The following is a 27866-nucleotide window of genomic DNA, read 5'->3' as shown; positions in this document are numbered from 1 at the left end:
CCCCCCCCCCCCCCGAGGAAGATTCCTATTACTCAATTCTGTTAGAGGCTGAGTCTGCCCCAGGGCCATAGTGCAGCTGGAATAATTAGGTAAATTGAAAAAATTCAGTGACCTCATCCAGAATCAAACCCACGAGCTTCCAGCTTGTAGCATAGTGCTTCAACTATTCTATTGTGTGCCCCCAGAAATATATATATGATCATTTTTATCAATTTGCATTAGTTAAAGGTAGCCTCAATCTTGGATTTTACCTGCAAAAGGAATTTTCTGATATAGAAAAAATTGTGTTTAAAACATTTTTTTGTAAGTAATTTACTTAATAGATTATAAAGTTAATGTACACTGCATTAAGAGTGGAATCCTGTATAATCCTATATATTTACTTGTCTGTTATGAGTGATTGCAGTGATTTTATCATTACTTATGACTAACTAGTGAAAGACATGACATAGGAAAAGTAAGAATTATGATTTTGAAAATTTGTCATATGATCCCAGATAGCTTAGTCAACAAGGTGACTGAACAGCTAAATATGATTTTCTTTTTCACTTCCATCATCCAGACTGACATTGGGGCCCACCCAGTGGGTACTGGGACCTCTTACTATGGTGGTATAGTTGTTACTATGTGAAGCTGGCATCTCGAACAGATACTGAAGTTCAGAATTTATCGAGCTTCGCCCCTTGCTAACTGCACATTTTCATGACATTGTGTGTAGATGAAGTATTTGTGTAATTGAATTATTAGAATTTTCTTCCTTCCAGGTGGCTGGATAACACATTACTTGTCTAACAGTTCATTGGTAGATTCTTGTCGACTTTTGGATACTGTTAACTCCATTGTGTCGAAGTTACGTCAGACCCTGAACTATATTATGGATGAGGATTCCACTGATGGAAGGCAGCCAAGAAAAATGGTGGAAGTGTTGCTGCAGCATGTTTTGCCATACGTACAGTCTCAGTATTCCAACACTGTCACACAGCCTCCATTCCAAGTAGCAGACTTGGCTGCAAGTTTCACTCTTCTAGCACTGGAGCAGCCCAACTTCCAGACTCAGTCATTTGACCAACTATTTGGTTACTTTGTGACTTCAGAGAAAGTGAACATCAGGTTGATGAAGCGTTACTTGAGTCTTGTTCTGTTGGAGGATACTGTTATGAGGATTGTTATTGATCCATCGAAGAACTATGAAAGCATTGTCATCCAAGCATGGGTCAGGTATGGCAATATTTATTTAGTGTCTTATTTTCAGGATGTCGTGGTTTGTAAAGAATCACTTTAAATATTTTTTTATAACGTTGAACTAATTTTTAGTGCATATGAAATATTTTTGTGGTGAGTTAGTGAGTGTAGTATTTTGTTAGCTTTACGAATTTGAAAACCACAACTTATACAAGCTTTTTATAATTCAATTTTAAAGCTTTTATTTTGGTGTTTCTTGAATGTAAGTTTTGTACAATCTAGAAACCATGCCTGTTGTGTTTTGGCTTTATGCTTATCATGTATGTTTATGTTGTCATATTATTCTTCCTGATGTGGATATGGTGATCTGTGGATAAGATGCTAGTCTCAGGTGTAAGACCAACTGGACCCATTTGGGATATTTCGGTATTACTTCCTCATTCTTCCAGTCTTTTAAGTTAGAACTTTGTGAATTTGTGGAAAATCAGGCCTCCGAGATGGTTTAAACTCTCTGTTAACCCTATTGCTGTGATCAACTGAAATATAACAATCATCCATTACCACATCAAGAAATAGTCCTCCTTATGTTTCATTATTCACCATCATTCACAGGACTGTGAAAGTGCATTTTTGTTCTGCTTTTCTTTTCATGCTTTTTCTTTAAAATTGCATTATGTTAAGAAAATGGTGAGATGATACTATGTAGTGAAAGTGTTCACTGTAGGACTTTCCTGATGGCATTTTTCCCTGTGGATACTTGTACGACAAAAGTAGATTCCTTTATCCATGTCAGGCATGCAGAAGACAGAAGGCAAAAATACCATAATTTACTTATGGAGCTGAGCCCTTCTTGAGGAGAAGCCAAATCTGCAGCTACTCAAGAATTTCCCAGCATTTTATGGAACCTGAAAGTTCATTACAGTGTTCACAAGAGCCCTCCACTGGTCCCTATCTTGAGTCAGATCAATCCAATCCATACCATCTTATCCTATCTCTCTAAGATCAATTTTAATACAGGGTGATTCAGAAAGATGAACACAATTTCAATTGGCTATATTTCCTGAATTATATGTTGCATTTGAATTCTGTAAATTACGTTTGATTATACATATAAGGAAGTTTATGGATGTTCAATGTGCCCCACTCTGGCTGCACAGATAAAATTTAGATGGTAGCTGAATTCATCCCACACTTGATGACAAATATCTTGCATCACTGAGTTCACCGCAGCTGTGATACGCTTTCTAGGTCATTCAAATTTGTGGGAAGAGGTGGCACGTAAACTGCATCTTTCACGAATCCCCACAGGAAAAATTTGCAGTGTGTGAGATCAGGAGACCTCGGTGGCCAGAACTGAAGTGCCAGGTCTTCATTCCCTATGCGACATATCCATCGTTGAGGTAGAGATTCATTCAGGAAACGCTGAACATTCAGGTGCCAATGGGGTGGAGCTCCGTCCTGCTGGAAAATGTAATCTCCTGAATCTTCATTCATTTGAGGAACAAGCCAGTTTTGCAGCATTCTAAGATATGTAAGCGTGTTTTCATCAAAAAAGAAAGGTCCATAAACCTTTGTTAAAGCGGCCTCTGTAGTCTAGAGGTAACGTTCTCACCTCATGACTCGTAGTACACGGGTTCAAATACCCAGCGGAGGTCATCAAATTTTTAAGGGCGGAAAAATTCAGTGAACAAGTCCTCCGGGAGGGACTTTAAGCTGTGTGTCCTGTGTCATAACTTTACGGCATGTAAAAGAACCTCATACCCCCAAAGGGGATCACTGAGCCAAATTCCAGGAAGTTTCCCGCCCAACAAAAGTCTCTAAGGCCTCTGATAGATGGGGGAAGCATTATAGAGACCGCTAAGCAAGTGGCCGAACTCGCTTGCTTGGCGGGACTGATGGTACGCACCATTTATCGGTAGGGTATAGAAACTGGTAGAATATCATAGAGGGAAGCACAATAGATCAAACTGGTTGCGGTGCATGGGGAAACCCACCCTCTCTAAATAACTAACTAACTAACTAACTAACTAACCTTTGTTAATGATATTGCACAGAATACATTAACTCTTGGGCTGTCCCTCACATGTTCGTGTGTTACACAGGGATTTTGTAGCCCCCATATGCGAACATTGTGCCTGTTGACTTTCCCACTTAGGTGAAATGTAGCTTCATCGCTAAAAATTACACGAGGCAGAAACATGTTTACAGAAACACAGAAATATCTTCCATGTTTTTGAGCATATGGTCATAAAATTCTACATGCTTTACCTTATTGTTTGCGTGAAGAGCCTCTACCAGTTGTAGGTGGTATGGTTTGTACACTAACCGGCCCCTCAATACACGCCAGACAGTTGTTTGCAATAGTCCAAGTTCTGTACTAGCACTATGGGTTGACTTCATTGGGCTATGCTCAAAGCTCGAATGCGCTCCATGTTCTCCTCCGATACGCGTGATCGGCCCGGGCTTTTACCCTTACACAAATAGCCAGTTTCATCAAATTGTTTATTCCAACAATAAATGCTCTTCCTCGTTGGAGGTTGGATGTTAAACTTACGCTGAAATGCATGCCGCACCGCAGTCGCAGACTCACTTTTACCGAACTCAGAAATGCAAAAAATCTTTTGTTGCATAGTAGCCGTCTCGCTTACAACTGATGCAGTGCTGGAGTGCTCTAGCAGTAGTATTAGAAACTTTACAACATCCTCTTTCAAATGTACATTACAGAATTCAAATGCAACATACAGTTCAGGAAATATAGCCAATTGAAATTGTGTCCATCTTTCTGAATCACACTGTATTGTCCACCCACCTACGCCTTGGTCTTCCCAGTGGTCTCTTCTGGTTTTCCCACCAATATCGTATATGCATTCCTCTTTTCCCCATTCATGCTACATGCTCTGCCCACCTCATCCTCCATGACTTGATCTTTCTGATTATACTTGGAGAAGAGTACAAGTTATGAAGCTCCTCATTGTGCAGTTTTCTCCAACCCCCTGTCGGTCCTTTTCGGTCCAGATATTTTCCTCAACACCCTCTTCTCAAACACCCTCAGTCTATGTTCCTCCCTTAATGTCAGAGACAAAATTTCACCCCCATACAGAACCACAGACAAAATTATAGCTTTGTATGTTCTAATTTTTATGTTTTTGGACAGCAGACTAGAAGACAAAACGTTCACGTAATGGGTAGTCAAAAATAAAATCCTGTCATCCCTTTGAAATAAAAACGTTTACCAAATATAAGGTTATTACATCTATGGCCTCCTTCATTTGTGGCACTGCAGTCTAGCAGATGGGTAGCAATGTTTTGGAAGACTATTGTTTCTATCTTCAGTGTAGAAGTGGAGGCAGCACATGCCACAGAAACATTTCTAACCACCTACCAGATTACATGATACTATAACACAGAATACCACAATTTGAAGCATCACTGACATGAAAACTTAAAGTCTCATTTATTCCAGCTACTTTAATATAGCCTGCGACATAATCCAGTTTCCTTAGAAGAACTGTGCGCTAATTTAAATTATTTCTGACAGAGTTTAACTACAAAGCATATGTTGATATGAACAGAAAATTACTGAGAGCTATTTATGATTATTCTTTTAGGTGTTCTCTATTGTCTGTGAATGAAACATCAGAAGAATTGTCAGATTTGGCAAGAGCTATGGTCAGACTGCCTGTAATTAAGGATCTATGTCAGCCATCAGCAGTGTGTCTGGGAGATGCAGATGATCCTCTGTTTACATTTATCAAACTTGTGGGACTCAAATACAAGAGTCTTCAGGATATCCACAGGAAGTCACAATTCCATGAGAAGTGCCTCATTTACTTCATGCAGGTTGACAAGTGTGTGAGCTCTGTGGTCGGTTGTGCAACATCAAGCAGTGAGCTTGTTAGTAGGATCTATGTGTGTGCTGCATGCATGGTGTGTCACTGTGGGCAGATTTTGTATACCAAGGTGTGTATAGTGGGTAGCTTCCTTTCTGTATACATACATCTTCCCCCAAATACACATACTTAACTTCTGACCCAAAGAGGCAAGTTTCCATAAGATGTAGGTATGAATGTTGAACTATTGGAGACATTTCTGTTCTGTTAAAATATTTTAATCTTATTGGGATGGCTAGATATCTGGATTACATCGTTATTTTCATGGATCTGTGTGTTATTAGACTGCATTTATTTTAGGGTTCATATTCAAAATTGGTTTTTACTGAGTAGGTTGATGTGATCATATGCTGGTCCATGTTATTTATTGTGTTATTTAATGATGAAGAGTCTTAACGTGTATTACTGATTAAATAACCAGCTGCTTAATTATTTCATTTATGAATATACTAATCAGTGAATTGTTATACAGTTAGTGATTTTTCTGTATCACAGCAGGGGTATTTCATTTGTGAATGATACTAATCAGGGAATTGTTTTTCCGTTAGTGGCAGTTTTCTTGATCACAGCAGGAATATCTCATTTACTAATGATACTAATCAGTGACAGTGCTTTCATGATCACAGCAAGGCTACTGAGCTTGAACAAATATACAATATATTTTCATTTGTATGTTTTGCATCATGTTGTGTATGTCACTGCTATGTAAATATGTCCATCGATCACAATAATTTTATACTTTTAATAAATAACAATTTATGTATATTTTAAGTAATTTTAAGTATAAAATTGTTTTGATTGACATATTTGAATAATAACCAATAATCTATTGCAAGACAGCATTTCTGGGCCCTATATAGAGTGATGCTAATGTCTTTCTCGTGTGTATGAATATTTGATATTTTCACAGTTTTTGTTATTCCATGTTATAGTATTTGGAGAGATAAATATATTTAATGCAGAATTATATTGTAACCTAGCTGGAACCCCGGGGGTTCCAGCTAATAAAGTTGTGGTAAAATGTATTATCTAGTCCAGAAGTCTAAATATCTTGAATGATCCTTGTTTTGTCAGACAGTATTCCCATTTGTAAATGTTCAATGTATGTTTATTTTCAGTCAAAACCAAACTGCTTATTGCCATCACTTGTTAATCATCTACTTCTGCCACATGCCATCTACAGGCCAGAAACCCAGTTGCATCCCTTTATAGCATCTGCAATAAAAAAGACATTGCACCAGTTTATTTTTGGGATAGCCAAGTTGAACCCAAAACAAGATGTCTTCATAGCTCGGATATTAAGGGACATTGTAATTCAGTACTTACCGAGAATAGTGGCTAAAAGTGGGAACAGTGTAAATATTGAAGGAGCCTTTACAACTCATCCCCTTTTAAAGTGTTTTACGGAGTGTGAAAAACCAGAAATTTGGATATTGGTGTTGGAATCCTTGTCAGAAAAGTTCTTCACTTGCAGAGGAACTGTTCCACATGAACAAGCTGTATTGGTGAGTGATTTAATGTCATCTTGATTTTGTAAGCACTGTGCATTGACTAGGACAATTTGTAGTTATGTTTTATCGACTACCAAAGTCACATAGCAGATGAAAGATGTAGCTCTGATGAGTGGAGATGGAGTTAAGAGCCTCAAGGAAGTCAGTAGAAGTGATGTGTTTTAGTGTTTTGGAAGCCTAATAAAAACAGTAATCCTCAGTCTGGTTAGAGAGCTATAGGTTCTCAGACATAATACAATGAGTGTGTTCCAAGTGAAAATAGACTGTGTGAAGTATAGACTCTATTACTAATGTGAATTGTGTTTTTGGGTGATGGCACTTTGTAGAAGTTCACTGTATTGACAACATTACAGAGATCCCTGCTGTCTCCTTGATCAGGGTGAAAGTATTGTAACATGTTTGGAGTAGGTACTTCCATGGTAGCGCAATAACAGTGAGCTGTTGCATAGAGAATGCCGAAGCAACGAACGCGTCTCCCTGGAGATGAACTACAGAGAGTTTGTTACACCCGTTACATGACAACGTGACTGTCGAAATAGTAGCAAGGGAACCATGAGGAGTGATGTCTGGTATCCAGTCTGCATAACCCCTATATAAGCAGAGCTTACGACACGTAAAAATATAAGAGATTTGGCCACGAGAACAAGACAGTCTTGGGATAGCCGCCGCCAGAGACGGTTGAGATCCTGCCCCGGCCAAGGACAGTTGAGACGTCTCATTGAGTATTGGGCCAGAAGTCAAGTGATAATAATTGTAAGAGTGTCCAATAAAGATTCGCTAAATGCGAGACCCATGTGAAGTTATTTGTCGCGTGACATACCCAACATGTGACAGTATTTTACATTCAGGTTGGAGAGTGTAAGAATTTCTGAAGTATTGGCAGTACTCGCTACACCTGCACGGTTTCATCACCAAGAAACGTGTTTTCCCATATACTGCACAGCACAAAAATTAAACTGATTAATGCTGAAGAACTGTAACAAGGAAGCAGAGGCATTTATTGAGGAGATTATTGGAAACTGAGGCAAGATTGGGTTTACAAATGGCTCAGTTACTACTGTTACTCAGTGAGAACATGCATAGTATAAACTGAGATTCATATTAGAGACAGTTGTGTTATCTCTAGAACTAACAAACTTTATTTTTAAATCCTAGTGGGGTGGGACCAAGTCCCTTGTACTGTGGCCACTTCTGGCCTGTTGTACCAGCCCCAGATGATAGGTGAGAGTGATTGTGGAGCAATTGGTGGAATGAAGATTGGCAGGGGAAACCGAAGTACTCAGAGAAAACCTGCCCGAGTGTCACTTTGTGTACCACAAATCTCACTTGGCCCGACCCAGGATCGAACCCGGGCCACTGCGATGAGAAGCCAGCGACTAACCGCTTGAACTGTGGCACGACCTTATCTCTTGAACCTAATATAGTAAACTCTGATTTAAAGTTTTCCTTAATTTCACAATCTTCTGCTTTAGTCCTGGAAAAATGAGGTTACCTTAGATCCGCAGGACAGCAACACCTGCATAATTAGATACTGATTGTAGCATGGACAGACTAAATATCCAAGTTATGCCAGAACTTTATGAATCCACAAATTCTGATGCATCCAGTTTCAATACCAGCCTGGGATTAAAAAGGTAAAAGATAAAGCTATGACTATAAACAAGCCAACAAGAACCATAGGGTTGTGAGAGGTTGAGGCTCACAAATTTTCTGGGCATTTGGCTCACAGATGGCAGTGAGGTTGTCAGTCTTACGCACCAGCTGCTCTTTACCCCCAGGAAGATTCCTGGTATCCATTTCTGTTAGAGGATGAGTTGATCCTGGCAGCTGGAAGGATTAGGTGGATTGAAAAATCCAATGACCTCTTCAAAAATTGAACCTGCAACCTTCTAGCTTGTAGCATAGTGGCTCAACCAACTATGCTACCACGTTCCCCCAGCCTGGGATTATCTGTTGTGATTCTGATTTATCTCATAGTGTTATATAATCCCAACAGTTGGTACATCATTACGAAATAGCTACATGAACGTAGTTACTGATAGATCACTTTTTATTGTGAAGTAATTTTGAACACGTTCAGTTTCTTTTTTGGCTACACATGCAAGCAGAACAATGAAGCACTGGTCCAGTGATTGAGACGGTCACTTTTCAGCACACTCATTGGAGTACGAACCTTTCCTCTCTTACACCTGATGATGGAAATAGATCTGGTTTCCAAAACATTGTGTTGTGAAAAATGCAAGATGGTGGATGTTGTATAAAATAGTAGCTGTAGTTATTGTTACTGTTGTCCGAAACCTATAGATGTAAGTTTCAGTTTGTAATGCTTGGTGTAATGTTTCTTTGTTTTGTAGGCATTGGGATTTCTGATGGATGTAATCACTTCAAAGAAGTTTTGTGTGGACTTAGTGAAGGAAATTATTGATTGTTCACTATTGAAGATATTTGAGCTTGCAATGTTTGCAAGTGATGGACATATTGCCAGGCGTCAAGCTGTAGGATTTATAAGAGCAACAGTTAATATCGATGTGTTTAAGCAGAACATTGTTCTGAGGTTTGTAAATGTCTAACGGTGTTTGCAACTTGTACAACATACATTATTGACAGTTAATTCTTTTATAATTAGACAGTTTTTCAAATGTGGGCACATTTGTTCCATGTATATCATATCTTCCAGTTCAAGAACCGTTTCAGTTGTATCATGAAAGTTGGTACAGTTTGTAAAGATTACTATGCACTCGTTTCTTTTATTCCTTACCAACATAGTAAATGACCTATGGCACATAGAAGTCTGAAGCAGTTAATTTATGTATTATCAAAACATACCTTGTAATCAGAATTATTGTTGTGCAGGTAATGTGAATAAAGGTAAATGGTGTCAGTGCTATGATAGATACTAACTTGTGGTCCAGGAGTTTGAATACCTCAGTTAGTACAGCGACTGGCTGTGGGCTGGATAACGGGTTCAGTTTCCAGCCATTTACTCTGCAGCCCATCCATACTCCTATACAATTCGTGCTGGAAGCTTTTTCCCTTGTTCTGAAATATGATAAACCCCCCCCCAGTGCCAAGGTTAGGAATGCATGGAGCTATACCTTCTCTCCCCCATATATCTCTATGGTGTGGTGCTAGATGCAATACTGGAACTACTGTACCTGGAGTTATACAAGTCTTTGCCATAATGATGACATGTTGTTTGAATCACATGGGGCATGGTTATAAGAGTTCCAAAAAGGAATTGAAAAAATTCTTCAGTAGCACAAAGCTGATGAAGTGTGGTTCTCTAATTTTGATAACTGGGCATGGGGTTAACAGTGCCTCACTGTAAAGGCTACCCTGGTATGGAATCTTCCATTCTGATTTCATCTTTCTGAAATACTATGCATGAATTTTCAGTATTTGCTCTCACACAGAAAATTTTGTTTTCAGGGAATCATTTCTTTCTGTTTTTATGATGCTCTGCCACAAACATCTTGCATTTTCATCAGCATATGTATTTAGGCTGTCCACATGTTTGGCTGAGCTGTGTCCAGAGTTGATGGTGAAGTGTTTACCGCAACTTAAAGATCTGGTTAAGACAGTAGAACTGAAGAGAGGTGTTGGGTATGATCCAGGATTGAGGTTAGTTCATTTTAATTTATTTGCTGAAATATGAACCAAAACTTAGCTGTTGACTAACTAATTATATGGCACATCATCTTCCTAGAGCAGCAGATAATTACTCACCTAAGCAGTAAATTTCTTGTTCATCCTTATTATTAAAGCACCAATCAATAATGTAATAATATTTTCAAATATAAAAGACATCTAGAATGTGTTTCTCACTAAAAGTCTAACTTTAATACTTTATGGTGTTAACATCATAAAATGTCATTAAGATGCTAAAAGTATAACGTATACACTAAAAGTGATATCAGATTACTAAAATGTATCTAGATCTTCTTATGTTTCTTCTCTTTACAACATGTTTCGGTTGCACACGGGCCATCATCAGGCAATTTTTCTTTTGTTTTCGGGGAGACCACGAAAAAATACATTCTAAATGTCTTTTATATCCAGTCAGTATTGTTGCATTATTGACTGGTGCTTTAATAATAAGGATGATGCCTCAATGCAACAGGATGTTAATATATAATCTTGTTCATAACCATTCTCACACTGTACCCTGTGCTGCACCATTTCAACTCGGTGTTCATCTTTGTCTGAGGTTGTATTTTCCATGTGTATCATAGTAATAATTTTTACTTTCACACATACACGCACGCAATATTACATAGCATATGAGAAAGAATTGTAATGGTGAAAGAAGTCAGTCTTGAGGTTTGCAAGATTTACACATTCTAAGACCCCCTGAATATGAAATAGTGGTTTTTGGAAAGCAATCTGTTTATCTTTGTGTACGTGTGCCTTGCTAGCACCTGAATTGTTGAACAGATTTCATTCATGTTTGATATTTAAGAGTATCCATCACAGGTGAATGCCCATTGAATTTGAACATTCTAGTTCCAAAAGTTGGAGCCCATCAAATGGGCTCAGCTAACAAAATGGTGACTTTCTTGAAAATGACTCTGATGAATTTGATTACATTTCATTAGTGTATGGAGACCATTTCACTACATGAAACTCTATGTATGGAATCTTCAAGAAAGTCATGGTTGGCTCTCTGTATGAGAAAGTAGTGCAATATCTTTACATTACTTCTTTAAATATATTTTTTAGAGCAGCACTAAAATTTTAAAATAATTCATTGTCATAATGTATATTGCCTTCCATGGAAATGGATTCATTTCCATGTATAGTGCATGTTCTCTTGAAGCATCAAGTAGTTAACTCTTCACTGTGTGGTACTAAGTGGCAGAAAGGAAACAAATTCTAAAGGTGAAAAATAGTTTAATACATAGCGTTTTTGAGCATTTAAACCGTTTAAGGGCACTCATCATGTCAACCACTCTCATCCTTTTCTTCATTTACAGGAATGGCTTGGGAAAGCTTTCATCTCTTCTTGGGATACAAGAAACATGAAATGGATCTGCTGTAATAGCATGTGTTACATAAGTATCTTGGGAGAGATGCGTGCAAAAGGAAGATGTAAAGGATATAGTATCATCACCAGCATCATCATTACCACTACAGCCACCCTCATTAATGTTATTGCATAGATGTGGTTCTGCTAAAATGTCCAGTGATTGATTACTGTGTCTTTGCACTGTAAGTTTGTTATGCCTGATGCCTAGCAGGGAGTATTGTTGCATATTGGAGATAGATTGTGAAAATTATTGTTTTTAATTTCTGTCATTAAAGCCCAATGATGGACATCTGTGTTTATTTTTGAGTATGATGTTGTGAATATACTGCACACTTGTCTAGTTCTCAATGTATGCATTAAATTTCAGAGGTCAGTAAGAAGATCCAAGGTAGTGACCTTGAAATTTAATGCATGCATATGCAACAAATAAAATATGTATTTTTCATAGCAATTCTTTCCATTCTCTGTGTAGTTAAAAAGTAGCTTCTAATTGGTTTTCTCTTAGACTTTCTTCTAAGTATAGTATTACCATTATTTTATTTTTATACAGCTGTGAAATATGAGTCCAGGAATATTGTTGGCAGGGACTTACACAGACAAAACAAAAATACAACCTTGCAATATGTCATGTCATTATGTATGTTGTAAAGTCAGTTTACGTCATTTGCCTTGAGTAGTTAATTTTTTTGATCAACGTGTTAGTGAACTTTAATAGTATGCCTTTCTGAGTTACTGCAACTAATAACCTTCTACCAAGCCCTAACCTTGGGACCAATGGAGGAGAGTGGTGGTTTCTTGCTTGAGATTCTCTGCTTCTGGGGAAGGAGGCCCTAGTACACGTAGAAAATATAGCATAGGACCTGTGATGGGTCATAAAACTGTTCAAGAAGAGGTGGTGAAAGAGACAAGTTGCCAGAAATCAAATCTTCCCATCCAGTCCACAGCTGCCCAGTGTGGTGATTGATATGATGTTTGAAATTTACATTTAAAAATTTGAAACATTTATAAAAGTCTTCTGTCTGTATATTACTTAAGGTTCAGACAGGAAGATAGCTACGTGTATTTTTTCTGAACTGATTCATACTTGTGAAGTCATAGGTAGGAAATGTAGAATTTCTACGTACCATAACTGCAATAGCTGCAAATCTTGGAACAATACATTTTAAGGATTCTTTTCCCATAATGGCCTGAATAATGCAAGATAATCATAACAAATGTTACCCACTCTAAATATATAGCAAATATCTTAGAATATTAGGCATCTACAGAAATTGCATTTTCAGTTTTAGATGAGAATTTGGAAAAGAACTTGAAAATGGAGATCCTGGGTCAGTATTTATTACAAGGGTAAGTCAATAAGTAAGTTACAAATAGATATAGAACTTAAACAAATAAGAGTACTGATTTGAAAAATGCTTTTATTTCTCAACATAATCTCCCTGTACATTGAGGCACTTGTCCCATCATTTCACAAGCCCCTGAAAACCAGCACCATAAAATTCTTTGGGCTGCTGTTGGAACCAGACATGTTCACACAGCATGGCCTACCTCATAATGCATGACAGGTTAGGTTTTCACAAAGTCTGTACACGATGGGTGCCACACATGCTGACCCCACAACACAAAATGCAAAGAATGAGTCTGGCATTACAGCATCGCAATTGCTACCATGATGAAGGACACGATATGCTAGCCTGAATTGTCACAGGTGATGAGTCTTGGGTTCACCATTACTAGCCCCGAGACAAAGCGTGCGTCAGTGCAGGTGAAACATCCTGTGTCGCCTGCCAAAAAAAAAATTAAGGTGACACCATCCTCCAGGAAAGTGACGCTCACAGCCTTCTGGGATCACGAAGGCATACTGCTCACCTCATTCCAGCCTCAAGGACAAACCATAAATGCTGACTCCTACTGTAACATCCTCAGGAAACTTCGTAAGGCCATTCAACGGAAGCATGCAACTTGTCATGCTATAAAGTCTACGAAAATTCTGGTTGGAAAACTCAGAAGGAAGAGATCACTTAGGAGATGTGAACATTGATGCGACGATAATGCTGATAATGTGAATCAGTGGCAGGCTCTTATGAGTGCAGTAATGAACTTCTGAGTTTCCTACAAGGTCAAAACTTCTGTAGGAGATAATTAACTATTAGCTTGTACTCCACAGAATTGTTTTTTTTTCCAGGTTGTAATATTATTAAAGGGCCCTGTGTAGATTGGTTTAATAAGCCTTCTTTCATTTGTACAGTAGGGGAAGTATGTTAAAAGTTAGGGAAAAAAGAGCTGTAGGTGAGGCTGTGCTTGGCTCTTGTGTAATAATCAGCCCTTGATCTTGTGACCTTGGGCAGAACCCCTTTACCCTTCCCTCATCCCCCCCCAATTTGTTATTTAGTATCAGTCACAACTGTCTGTTGCAGCATACCAGTGATGTGTAACTGATTGCAATATAAATTTGCATATATATGTATTACCATATGACAGACCGGTTAATTGTATGGATGGGCCATTCACCCAAAGGAGCCACACCTATCTGCTCTATAGATGAAAGAGCAAAGTCAGTTATGCAATAACAACACTGGAAGGCAAAAACTTTCCAAGGTTAACTTGTGGAATGTACACTCCAGCCAAAAATTATGAGATTCATATTTTATAGAAGCTAGAGTAAGATTTTAAGTTTTATTATTCATTCTGTTTCAATTTATATGGTTGAGCTAAACTTTTCTGCATTACAGGTTTTGCTCTGTTAGGTGATCAAATCCATTGATCCCCAAAGAGACATTTAATGATAATAAAGCTGTAGTATTTGCTTTACTTTTCTCTTCCTTCTGAGTCTCCTCGTGACAAACAGAGTGTTTACTATGAATCTGAACTGGGTAGTGATTTGACTTGTCATAAGTGGGGAGATGATGAAGTGAAAGTAAAGAATATCTCGTTCCTTAAGCACCACACTGTAGAGGCATATGCAACATTGAAATATGGTCCAAAGTATCTTCACATGTTAGAGTGGGACTGCAGACAGAGTGTGGATTGGTAATTGGATTTATTGAACTCTTAAACAAATTGTGACCACAGTTTACTGACTCACCGACTGACTGATGAACTCTTCACTGACTGTCCTGCTTATAACATCTCAGTGTAGACTGTGCAGAAAACACTGTTCCTCTGTAGCAGTTTAATGGGCTGTTGTCTAGTTTGTTTCACATTTGTTGCCTAGTTAGGAGTCTACATGCAACATTGCCCCCACCTGAAAGATATTAGTCCTGAATAGCCAACATGCTAATACACCATTTCTTCTTTTTTGAGGACTGTGCTTGTAACGTCTGATCAGCCTTGCCTTCTTTCACCCTGGCTCAGTTCTCATGGCAGTTGCTCTCCAACTGCCCCTGCTGGTCCCTCTTTAAGGCTGCTTATCTCGAATGGTTACTTGATAAGATGTGAGTCAGTCCAGGTGTACTACCACCATCTTCAATCAATTCTGCTGTATTCTGTACACCACATTGTTTATCTGTGTGACTACCATGTATAGGTATTTCCATGATGGTTGGAAGTTGGGATGACTTTTATTGAGTCTGGGTTTGGTAATACAGCCACATTTGGTCACCCACCCTGCCAGTCGATCATAGCACACTTTAATTCCGTCGCTGTCTTTATTGTCACCGTTACCTTGCATCTTCCTCCTAGTGTTGACGTTTACCTGTTTCTTGCTATGTAGCCTTGGCACGTTCTGCATAGAAAACACCTCCCAACAGTTCTATTGTTCCATCACATAATTATCGCACAGACCGCATAGAGAACGCCATGCTCAAACAAAACAGCACACAAAGCTACACAAACAATAAAGGACACATTACACACAGTGAATATGCAAATACAATTAAAACTACAATTATATAAATTAATATTAATAAAAAATAAGCATACTACGCATTGAACAGTAACAATAATGAAACACATAATGTCATGCACTGATACACTCACATTTCACCATGACCCTCCCTTCATTCCCTCAGCACAATTTACTTCTCTTCACGTCACTTCACTTTCATATTCATATACATATACATATTTTTATTGGTTCCAGAAATCAACATTTTGCAATACAGCCTCCAGATATAGAACAAGTCAAATTATTTGTATGAAAGGCAACAATACTATAATATTTAACTACATGCACAAAACTACTTGGTTTAAAGGAGACAGTCCATAAAGCATCTGCAGGTAGTTTGTACCAGATCTGGATGGTCCTATTTACAAAGGAATATTTTCTGATATATGTCTTTGGTTTCTGTTCCTAGTTGGGATAGTGGCATTATTAATTTCTATGTCCAATAATCGCACAAGTTACGGAATCATAGCTTCCCCACCCAGTTTTAGAATTTCACCAGAAACGCTGGCTGGCCCTACTGATTTGTTTTTACCTATTGCTGCTAACCTTTTCCAAATGATTTTAGTACTAATGGTAAAAGGTTCACCTTAGTTAGCTCGCTCTATTTGTGGGATGGTACACTAAGGGCTGAGTACCAAATAATAATAGAAATTAGGGGAGTTAGACTTTTCTGTTGAGTCAGTAATTAGCTGTCCATTACCATCTTTGATCACAGACATAGTCAATGCTTTGGGAAGTATGGTATTTTTTAGTTTTTAGTGTGCTTTCATGGCTTCTTGATAGAGACATCAGATTTCCCATTCAGTCCAACACAGTGTTCAAAACAAAGATGCATTTTAGATGGGAGATACAGGGGATGCAGACAGTTCTTATTTGTGAAGATTTCTTGTGTTTTGGGAGACTTTGTGATGAGACTGCAGAAGAATCTGTGGCAAAACTGATATCCAGCTGTGTTTGTTTTCGTTCTTAGGAGTGGAATGAGATGGGTGAACATGACAGGACACTGTTACTGAGGGGTGTTTGGATGTAAAGGAGCTACTGTGGCCTTGCCAAGCCAATTTGTTTTGAGTAATGTGCTTGGCTTCCAAGAACTTGTTTTGTTCTGATCTTTATAAGGATATTTTTATGTTTTGTAGTTATGAGACCTTGAAGATATTCATCTGTGCAATTTCAGTTGAGGAAGGAGGCTCCACTGTTGGATCTAAACTGGTAAGCCAACAAATAAATGTTGTGTCTGGGCCTTCCGCTAATTGAGGTTCAAGACCCAGAGCATGTGAGAGAACATGTTTTCTTTCTGCATCAGTTTCTTCATTGTTTTCTTGTTATAAATATCTTCACTTACAAATAACCTTGAAAAAATAACATATCACTGTTGCGTAAAAAAGCTGAAGGTATGTTAAACCAGATGAAAAATCTGTGGACGTAATCAATTTAATGTTAAATACAAGGTATTGAACTGGTGTGGGTGTATTTGATAAATGACGGAGTTGGAGTGGCCAGAGCATGTATGAAGATTTACATTGTCAGGATAAAGAATTGGTGGGGAGAGAAGAAAGAAAACCGAAAGGTTAAAAATGTATAATGAAAAGATGGAATTTCTTCTGCATAGAAGACAGTCCTCAATGAGAAAATTGCCCACACACAAAAAGGATTTTACATTCTGTATTTTGTTGCCTGTAATATAAATTACTGTTACATTAATTGTTCTGTTGTTGTGGAATGCGAAGAGTTGATAATTGTTATTAACATTAATATTGGCTACAAAAATGTTTACTTTAAGATACATACTTTAGCAAAAGGTTGTTGTGGAGAGATTCAGTTTTGTGAAGTTAAACAATGTGAAGGCCAAAGAACAGCATGAGATTAGGACCTAAAACAAGTTTGCAGCTTTTGAAAGGTAAAAGTAAAGGGCGGCTAGTGTGTAAGGCTAACATCCTTATCACCATCTATGAGCCGATTGTGTAGAGAAAATATGGGAGCCTTGACATCTCACAACCCTATGGGCCTTCACAACTTGTTACAGGGATTGTTTTTTAGTGCTGTACACTACATATTTATTTTGAAGGCACATATGGCGACAGATTTACTCTTAATACTCCATAGGCTTTGTACTGAGAATAGCTGCTGACAGATATAATGCTTCACTAAGAAATTATCATCAAAACAAGAACCATTAGACAGTTGAACTGCATAGAATTTAGATTCATCTTGTCTTAACTACATTTTGTGCAATACTTATTTCTTTGGCTGCCCAGCCACAGTTCTTGTCTCCGTGGATAATCTGGAGGATCCTGTTTAGATCCCCATAATATTTGTTGCTTCTCTGAGAGATGAGATTCAAGCATGAACTCAGTTGCATCTTTGTTTCTTTGGTTTGTACATTCCTATACTTCTGAAGAAATTTCTTAAAGTTTACTTTTTGTTTCATACTCAAAATCTTGTTGACAGAAATGCACTGAACTGTACATATTTTGATTACCATTTGATCATTTCCCCTCAAATTAAGAGCTAGAGGTGATGTGTGATCTACATCAGTACTCAGGTGTTCCTGTATGGAAATGTCTAATATCATGATGGGGCAGAAATCATTAACCATGGTGTGTTAAAATGAATCTTAAGTTTGAGAGATATGGATTGGCTCAGGACAGGGTCTACTGGTAACCTTTTGTGACCATTAAGAAGAACCTAATCAGTTGCATAACTAGTATATTTGAATGTCTAAAAATTATTTATTGTTCAAGGAAGTCATATACCAGGAAGTTGGTTCTAAAGGGTTGTGATGATGGTGTATAAAACTCAGAATTACTAAAGGTCTAAAAACCCAGTAATTCTGAATACCTGGGAGTTGATTGACAGTACTAGGTGACAAGCATGTATTTTGAAATTCTTGTAATTTAGCTATTTTCATTTTCATTCCAGTTGTTTTGTGTCTGTAATCCATTGATAATAAATATAACAAGTTATTTGGAATGGAATGGTAAATTGGTAACAAATATTTTGATTAACCCTGTATTATCTCATTCACAGAAGTTATAAAGATGGTGGAGTTAGCAGAAAAAAGAATGACTAGTAATCTGTGGGAACATGCTTGTTCCACCCACATGCTGATGTAGGATTATAGCTATGAGCTGTGTTTTATTTCTGGGAACAAAATCCCAGAGGTACCTTACAAATTTCCCATATCCTTTACACCTTTAATATTCTTCATAAGGAAAACACTAATGCAAATTAAATCAGCATTTTATGAAATTATTGTAATCATAAAATCCCCCCCCCCTTTAAAGAAGTTACTTCCAGCCAGTTCTGATACATTCTTTGTTTTTCCCATAAAGATCTGTACAAAAGGGTTGGAAATTTTCGTTGTGTTAGGTACACTCTTTCTTTGTGTTTCAGATGTTCAAATTTCACGAGTTGGATTAAGGGCATATGTCCCTACTGAAAGTGTAGTGGTATTCTTCAGTACCTTCAGAGCAAGGCTGTTGTTGAGGGAGGATGATAATTTGCCCTATTACTTCTGATAAAGACAGTGCTATGAAGCTCTGGTTTAGTCAAAGGGCAAGGGGGTACAGTGCCCCGTAAAGTATTATCTTAACAGATTTTTAAACCAGTATTATGAAGAAATATTCTTTATTATATGTCTGCTATCAGAGCTGAAAACAAATAGGGATCTTGGAAAATAATGCAATGCCAGATTTTGATGAAGTGGAAACAGAAGCACTATGTAACTTTTAATATGCATTCTTCATAAAATAAGCTAATAAGCAGTTAAAATTAAGCCAAATAAAGCTTCCAATTATGGTTATACTATGTCTACCTTATATCTTAATAATTAATATTAATGTATTTTGTTAGTTTAAACTTATTTAATTATACATTCAAAAGTTATGGTCAAACACTAAAATTCAGTAGTTATCATTTCAGCTTTATATTTTATTCACATTTAAAGAAGGAGAGTATATTAAAATATAGCTACAATTTTTATTTCCAACTTAATTTTATTGTACAATGCCTTTTCTTTTGTGATTTTTTACAATGTGGACAGATTGGAAGATGGGACTTGACATAGTAGACCATTATTCCTTTCTCACACATCCTCAAATTGTAATCCATAAATCTTCACTATTTCTGAAGCTGTATGATTGTGTAGTTGATATATTAAATTAGTAGATATTTCCATAACCTCCTCCTCCCTGAAAATCTCATATAATAATAATTTATAATGCAAGTACCAAAAATATGAAAGAAGAATTGTGTACAAATTAGCAAATGAAAGCACTGCTCGCTTTGTAAAATAGAGCACAGAGCCAATTTGATGTGTTTAGCTTAGCAGAAGAATTTATCACTTAGAATCACTCTTCAATTTTGAGGCAATAAGTGAAGGTTAGTACTATCTTATTCTGACTCCTTCATTTGATTTTTAATATTATATTTTCTGTTTTCTAACCAGTTTCCTCTCTGTTCATGCATAAAATTTTGATATTTTATAGTATAACAGTCTTCAACCTTTACTGCTTGGAATTTTGAAGGATATTACTTCCTGTGTGTTTGTCTAGTTATTCTTTGAGTGTCATGTCTTCCAATATAGTCTTACACTGCAGCACTGAATCAGAAGCATTTCTTAGTAGTGATGAGTCTGTATCAAAGTATGAGTAATTATTTAAATCCTCACCCCACAAATAACTGTACAACACTAACCACTAACATGCATTGCACAATATGGCCAATTATTGGATTCACTTTCACAGGTTCTCTGTCTCTATCTTCCCAGTTTTCTTTTTGGGTTTTAGTAAATGGATGCTCTGTCTCTGTCTACCTGTTAGTTGAAGTGGAAAGACCGGGTGGCCCAGCTGGTTAGATGCTGCAGCCTCTTCACTGCATCAGCATGTGTCTACTCTGGCTCATGATCCTGCTCTCTGTGGAGTGTGCTGGTAGGGCTTCATGATCACCATCACCATATTATTATTATTATTATTATTTTGTTGGTATTTTGTATTTAAGGCAGCTTTAGTAGTAATTCTTTTTTAAAATCAATAATAATCTTTAACTTTTGTTTACAATAATTCTACTTTTGTTTTCAGACCTCTTTTGAGATTCTGAAATGTAACTTAATTTTGTTATCTACTTCTTAGTTTTCCTACATTCCTTTTTCTCTATGACTACATTCTCTTTTCTTACATTGTTTTACTTTCTTGTTTTTAAATGATCATTTTTATTTTGTCAATTAGTTTGCAGCTTGTAGCCAACTGCTCTGTTTTGTACTTTCATGGCGTGACTTCCAACTGGGACCAAACAATTTCATGTTTGCCTTTTCTTTATGTTGTCACTTACAGCTACAATTATTATTGCATTTATTCTTCATGATTTAATTTTTTTCAGTAAATTTATGCTATTGGTTATATGAGTAATTGGATTTGTATCACTGATGTCTCTCTTCTGTTTATGCTTTTAGGTATTTTATTTCCTTGACAGACTTTGACATGGGTCCTGAATGTGGACTAGTATCTTTGATTATATTGTCATTAGATTGCTCATCACCATATCCATTGCTACCACTATTATGGTTAATGTTATCCAAGTTATAATATGAGCTCCACTTTCAGTTGAATATACAGATGGCCAAGTAATTGGATCATGGCGTCCAACGACAAATTATGCATCCATTCGGCTTGTTCAATGCCCCAGAACGAGAGGACAGTTATGGTCCTGTGTGCCAGTGACCTTCTGTGGCTCTCTGGAGACAAGGTCCAGCAGACATTACTGTTATTGGGACTTCACAGAACCATTTGTCTGCTGTCCTCAGCAGGTTTTGTCACAACCTCTCATACGAAAGAGTGAGTTCTTAATTCATTGTGGCTGATCAGTGGTACCATTAATTTAACTAACTCCAAAGAACAGAGTCCTTTCAAAGATGCTAATAGTCACTTGACAGGTGATTAAATTCTCCACCTTATATGTAACCTGAAGATTCATTACTTTTTTCACAAATCCTGCCATTGGACCCCTTCCGAAGCCACATGAACACAATTAACACTCTCGTGTTCTGCTTCTTTAAGATCCATTTTAATATTGCCTTACAATCTACTCATAGATCTACCAAGTCTTCTCCTGAGGCTTTGCAAGTAAAATTATATATCCTTTTCTCATTGCCCACGTGTGTGCTACATGACTAATTTGTCTTATTCTCCATTACATGATTTATGCTAACCGTCTTACAGTGCACACACTTTTTCACCTTACTCTTCTCTTTTGCACTACATGTTTCAGCAGTAATGTGCAGTCTTCAGGTGTGTTTTCTCTATGCACGTCTAACTACTGCATTGCATGCCCTGATGTCTTCATACTAAAATGACTAAAATATATATTCGTCATGTATAATAGTAGATTTCAAATATTAAAACTTTTCAGGATTCGTCATCTCCTTACATCATATCTCAACACGCGAATCACGCCAATCCTCCTCTGTCGGAGCACTCTTCCTACATTCATGTTTGCATTGTGCTCTTTGTTGTGTCTTGCTCCTGTGACTGTGTGCGTTATAATGCAAGACACAACAAAGAGCACAATACACACATGAATGTAGGAAGAGTGCTCTGACAGAGGAGGATTGGCGTGATTTGCCTGTTGAGATACGACGTAAGGAGATGACGAATCCTGAAAAGTTTTAATATTTAAAATCTATTATTATACATGACGAATATATATTTTAGTCATTTTAGTATGAAGACATCAGGGCATGCAATGCAGTAGTTAGACGTGCACAGAGAAAATGCACCTGAAGATGGCACATTAGTGCTGAAACATGTAGTGCAAAAGAGAAGAGTAAGGTGAAAAAGTGTGTGCACTGTAAGACAGCATAAATCATGGACATGAGTCAGTGCAACAGGATGAGAAAATATAACCTTATTCTCCTTGATTAGACATCCCTAACAATATTTTGTGAAGAGTACAAATTATAAAGCTCCCCATTTTGCATTTATCTCTAGCATCCTGTTACTTCTTTCCCCTCAGGTCTGCCTATTCTTCTCAGCACTTACGTGTAGATCTCAGTTACCTTCTGCCAAGATTCATCTTTTAATGTGAGAGACAAAAATTCCAGGAAAATTTTGAAATAGAGTCATATATTTTAATCTTTACATTTGGATAGGAAACACGAAAGAAAAATTCTGAATGATAGCAAGCATTCCATATGTGTGATATGCTATTAATTTTTTTGTGAATCCATTTCTGATTTGTTGGCATCATTCCCAGGCGTTTTAAACTTGCCAGTCTTATAATGAGTTTGTTACTTATCCTTATACCTTGATTCTGTTGTTCATAGTGGTCATGAGATATAAATATGTATTCTACTTTTCAGAACAATTAGACAGGAAATGCTCATGTGATGATAATGATTGTACCAAGGTGGATCTTAATAAGATCTAAAAGTCTGTGACAATGGTGCATTAGTAGAAATATTATGTTTTTGGACATTATCCATTGACTTGTCTTTATCTAAAAACTGTCCTGTTTATTTTTCAAAACACAACGTTTTGGAGCCTGAATTCTGTCTCCGTCTTCAGGTAAAACCTACTCGGGCCCAATCGACAGAGCTAGTCCTTTTCTCCGGACCAAAGAGGGCGGCTTTTAGATAAAGACAAGATGATGGATAATGTCCAAAAACATTATATTTGTAAAATGGATCTTAAGTTAGAGTAGATACAGTCAGGGATTTTCCTACACACAAAAGGGTTTTATTTATGCTTCACAAATACTCTCATAAAATATCATTTACAAAGTTATATGGGGACATAGTACGTTAACAAGAAAGGGGAAAACTTACATTAAATAAATGCTTGCCACTATTCACTTCAGAGTCTTATTTTCCTATATCTTGTTTAAAATTTAAAGATTAAAATACAGCATAACAAACTGTGATTTTATTTCTTGTTTTGTATGGGAGTGAAATTTTGTCTCTCATTTGAAGTGAAGAACGTGCCTTGAGGGTTTCTGAGAACAATTGCTCTCCTAGAGGTTTTCAGGAGGTGCTAGGTTTGAGTCTCAGCGGAGACACTAATTATCCTGATTGAGGGTTTTTATGGTTTTCCTCAGTTCCTCCAGGGAAATTCTGGGATAGTACCTCAATTTGGTCATGATTACTTTCTTCCATATCTTCACTAATTTCCTGTCCATTGATCAGTCCTATCATCCAACACCATATAATTTCCGTACTGAAAGTGTCATTAAACAGCCCACTAGAACAATTGCCAAGGAGAATATTTAGAACCAAGGCAGTGAAAAGAAGGTGGAGAAAAGCATACATTATGAATGTTCATAATTAGTACGTACTCTTCAAAAATATTATTTTGGTGATCAAATAAAGGAGAATGAAGTGGGCAGGGTATGTAGCACGCATAAGAGAGATGAAAAATGCATGCGTAATTTTAGTCAGGAAACTTAAAATGAAAAGAACCCTTGGGAGACCTGGGAGTATATGTGCATATAGTAGTAAGAATTGATCTTTCAGAAACAGGGTATGAGTGTATAAGCTGGATTCCAATGACAAAATATAGGGTTCATTGGCGTGCTTTAGTGAACATGGTAATCGGTCTTTGGGTTCCGTGAAATCAAAGAAGTTCTTATCAAGCTTAATAGCCATCAGCTCTTCAAAAAGGACTCTGCACCACGGAGTTATTTTCTTTATTTTTATTTATTTAATGACATCATTCATAACTCCAACTATGTAGCATTGAATAATTGGGTTATATTGAATAATGAATTGGAAAGATGTGGAAGGTGGAGGTTATGGCTTAAGGCATGTCCCAGGATTTCCTGGAGCGACTGAAGGAAGCCACAAAAATGTCAGGATAGTCATTCTCCTGGCAAGATTTGAAAAGAGAACCTTCTGAGTACAAGGTAAAGTGTTAGAGCCTGAACAAATTTTCTCAGTATCATTTAGTTACTTAATCTTAATTTCATGCATCCTGCTGTGCTACAATATACAGCTCTTTAATGAACCATCACAACACAACAAATAGTAAAACATTAAAGTCAGCGTTCAGCTGTGGCTTTGCTACATGTTTCGGCCATTATCGACCATCATCAGGCAAATACATATCACCAAAAATCTACCATTTAACTGCAATCATAAAATGGATATAACACTATAAATCGTACAAATTTAAAAATGCTTATGTAAAAAATACAAAAGTTCAGATTATATAAAAATTAAAAATTGGAAGTATTATAACAAGATAAAATATTAATGATGTTGTTTGCTTTCCATGCAATACGGACAATTCTTCTTAATGACGAGGCAGCATTACACAATTCATTAATTGCTACACCATGGGCCTCTCTTAAAATCTTCTATATAATGTAATATCGAATTTCCCTATTGTCTATGGAAACGCACACTAAGTATATCCAACGACTGATTCAATGTTTTTGAAAACATCATTAATATTTTATCTTGTTATAATACTTCCAATTTTTAATTTTTATATAATCTGAACTTTTATATTTTTTACATAAGCATTTTTAAATTTGTATGATTTATAGTGTTATATCCATTTTATGATTGCAGTTAAATGGTAGATTTTTGTTGATATGTATTTGCCTGATGATGGCCAATGGTGGCCGAAACATGTAGCAAAGCCACAGCTGAACTCTGACTTTGATGTTTTACTATTTGCTGTGTTGTGACGGTTCATTAAAGAGTTGTATTTAGTTACTTAGTTTATGTATATAGAAAGTGTCTAAAAATTCCAGGAAGTGGTTTCCAAAACATGCTTTAAAAGTCACCTTTTTTGATCACTTAATATTAGTGTCATTGACAACACATCCTTTCAGCGTTAATGTCTTTACCATCTGGTTGAATGTATGGCCTTATTGCAACAATTAAGGTTGTGAAGAGTACTGTGTTAATGCCATGTGGTCTGTTTCAAGTCAACCAATGTTTTGGAGGAACATGTTGCCTTCATCATCGGAGTTATTCTTGCCATCTACTTTATTGCTCAGCTCATTCTTCGATCCTGAAGATGGAGTCGACTGTTCCTCTGAAATGTCGGTTGACTATCAATGGATTATACAGTGTTATGTCCTAGGAGATACTACTCTTCATAACCACTGCTGTGAGAACCTCAAATACTATAACTAAGGCTGTTCTTTTAGTTTTTTATACACAGATCAAGTATCTTACAGGATGTGGACTGCTGTATACTGCTGATAGAGAGGGACCTTATATTCTGCGTGATCAGATATTAGGGGCTGCTGTTGGTGGAATCCCACTCCGAACGGCCACCAGTTCCCCTTGGATGGTGGCAGTTGGTGAGCAGCAGGAGGATGGTTCATTAGATTGGTACTGTGGTGGGGCTCTCCTCGAGGCGGACGTAGTTCTGACAGCAGCTCACTGTTGCACTCGCAGGTGAGGCAGGTTACTCTTCCCCAATGCTCCAGGCATTCTTCAAGGTGGGAGGTAAAAGCTGTTTGTAGATCTAAGTGTTGCATTATGAAGACATGTAAGGGGTTCCACATAGTATTAATCTTGGAATGAGGTAGATCTGGCATATTATTTTACCTACTTTCATCATTGAAAGTTGGAAGTGTGCTAGATGTACTGTAGAACAGCTGTGGATATACTAATAAGGATAAAAGTGTTTGCTAAATTATAGGCCCGTCCTTTTGTGATATTAGTATGTAACTACCATCAATTTATTAATGTACTTATTAATAATTTAAAGATACATATTTCATTAACACATTAGTAATGGCTAAGTCCCAGGTTTCTGTAAATGTTGTTCATGTAAGGGACCTGGGTTTTTCCTCACTGAATACAGAAAATGCCAGTTATGAGTTCTGTCGAGAATAGCCTTCCATCTTGCCTACAAGTCTCAATATTATTACAGTTTTTTCCAATTATTTTTCAGGTCTCCAGATGTTGTACGAGTAGGAGAACTGGATTTTTCTATACCAGATGAAGATGATGCCAGACCAGAGGATGTAACAGTGGATAAAATACACATCCATCCCAACTATAAGCCTCCAAAATATTACAATGACATTGCAATACTAAAGTTATCTCGGCATGTAGAGTATAATCGTTATGTAAGACCAATCTGTTTGCCTGAGCCAGACTGGAGGAAGACTTTTGCTGGAACACCTGCTGTCCTCACAGGTTGGGGCTATCTGTCTTTTGGTGAGTGTGAAACATGCTTTGTTACTGCAGTTATCTTGTGTTTTGTTCATAATTTCTGTCACATGATGGAAATATATCTATTGTGTACCTAAAGCCTATTCACTAGACCAAGGGTCTCCAAACTACGGCCCGCGGGCCACATCCGGCCTGCGAAAGAATTGTGCAGAAATGTGCCAATTGAACTAATTTTCCAATGATTACTGGTAAAAAAATACTTGTTCATAGATTTCAAATTCATTAATTAAGATTGTGTTTAAAATATATTGATATTCCATATTATGTTAATATTAATATTATTCACAATTTTACTAATTCTGGACCGTATACTGCGCGGTTTTTCTTCGTGCTTGTTCGGCCTCGATCGGCAGTGTCACTTCGTGGCAATATAGGTAGCGTGAGCAGTTTATTAGTAGCCGTCTTGTGCACAAGACTTCTTGCAGTGGTGCAGTGTAGTTGTAACAGATCATAATCACCGCCGGTGTCGTACTTATTACCATTTTTGTATTAAAGGCAACTTATGCCCAGTTTTGCTCTAACTGTTCCGAGAATTGGTAGCGAGGAATGTTGTTAGTCCATTCTATGACAGCCGGCGTGGTACGGCTATCGGTTACCCCTCCCAGCCAACAAAGGATGTTTCCAGAACGTTTCCTAGAGTTATTAATTTCTCATTTTATCAGGCCCATTGAAAGTGCTGAATTACCTAATATGGCCCGCGTTTCGAACAGTTTGGAGACCCCTGCACTAGACTATTGTATCTCAAGAATTATCTGGGGTCTCTGGTGTAGCTTCAAAATTGAGACTAAAACCAAATTTTATTTTTGTTCCTTTGACATTTCCATTCCTATATGTGTCTTCCTGAAGTCTGACCCCAGAGGATGGAGATAATGTTCAAGCAGGGAAGAGCTTGTTAATGCAGACTACATAAGGACAATGCCCCTGACACCATCAAGGTGGCTGTGAAGGTTTGACAGGAATCCTGAAAATGGGCCTCTAATGCGACTACAGTGAAGCTGTGGCAGGCCTAGCAAGCTAATAGTGGATTTCTAAACTGCTTTCAACAAACAGTTATTAAACCAATTAAACAAGGGACTGTTTACTAAATAAAAGACATTTGAATATTAACTATTATGTTAAAAGTTCCACAAATAAATTATTATGGACAATAATAACATTTTCATAAAATGAAATTAGATAATAT

The 27866-nt window shown here is 37.2% G+C and overlaps 2 protein-coding genes across 8 annotated transcripts in view; both read left to right on the top strand.

Annotated features, from left to right (window-relative positions):
• LOC111865697 (protein MMS22-like) overlaps positions 1-12076 on the top strand; it is a 37967-nt gene extending 25891 nt beyond the window's left edge. For 4 of the 5 annotated variants that reach the window (XM_023853919.2, XM_033751931.1, XM_023853921.2 and 1 more), the window contains 6 exons: positions 765-1218; positions 4791-5142; positions 6191-6577; positions 8938-9137; positions 10013-10204; positions 11557-12075. In XM_023853919.2, the coding sequence (XP_023709687.1) occupies positions 765-1218; positions 4791-5142; positions 6191-6577; positions 8938-9137; positions 10013-10204; positions 11557-11605 (1634 nt within the window). In that variant the 3' untranslated portion in view covers positions 11606-12075. Of the gene's footprint in view, positions 1-764; positions 1219-4790; positions 5143-6190; positions 6578-8937; positions 9138-10012; positions 10205-11556 lie in introns of all 5 variants that reach the window. The other variant, XM_023853920.2, reaches the window with a different exon arrangement.
• An 8283-nt stretch (positions 12077-20359) lies between these two features.
• LOC111865685 (venom protease-like) overlaps positions 20360-27866 on the top strand; it is a 24964-nt gene continuing 17457 nt past the window's right edge. For all 3 annotated transcript variants that reach the window (XM_033751918.1, XM_033751919.1, XM_023853898.2), the window contains exons 1-4: positions 20360-20423; positions 21096-21326; positions 25675-25897; positions 26400-26668. In XM_033751918.1, the coding sequence (XP_033607809.1) occupies positions 20378-20423; positions 21096-21326; positions 25675-25897; positions 26400-26668 (769 nt within the window). In that variant the 5' untranslated portion in view covers positions 20360-20377. The remainder of the gene's footprint in view (positions 20424-21095; positions 21327-25674; positions 25898-26399; positions 26669-27866) is intronic.

This window comes from Cryptotermes secundus, unplaced genomic scaffold (assembly GCF_002891405.2).
Source record: "Cryptotermes secundus unplaced genomic scaffold, Csec_1.0 scaffold19, whole genome shotgun sequence".
NCBI lineage: Eukaryota > Metazoa > Arthropoda > Insecta > Blattodea > Kalotermitidae > Cryptotermes > Cryptotermes secundus.
This window is presented reverse-complemented; position numbering and strand designations above follow the sequence as displayed.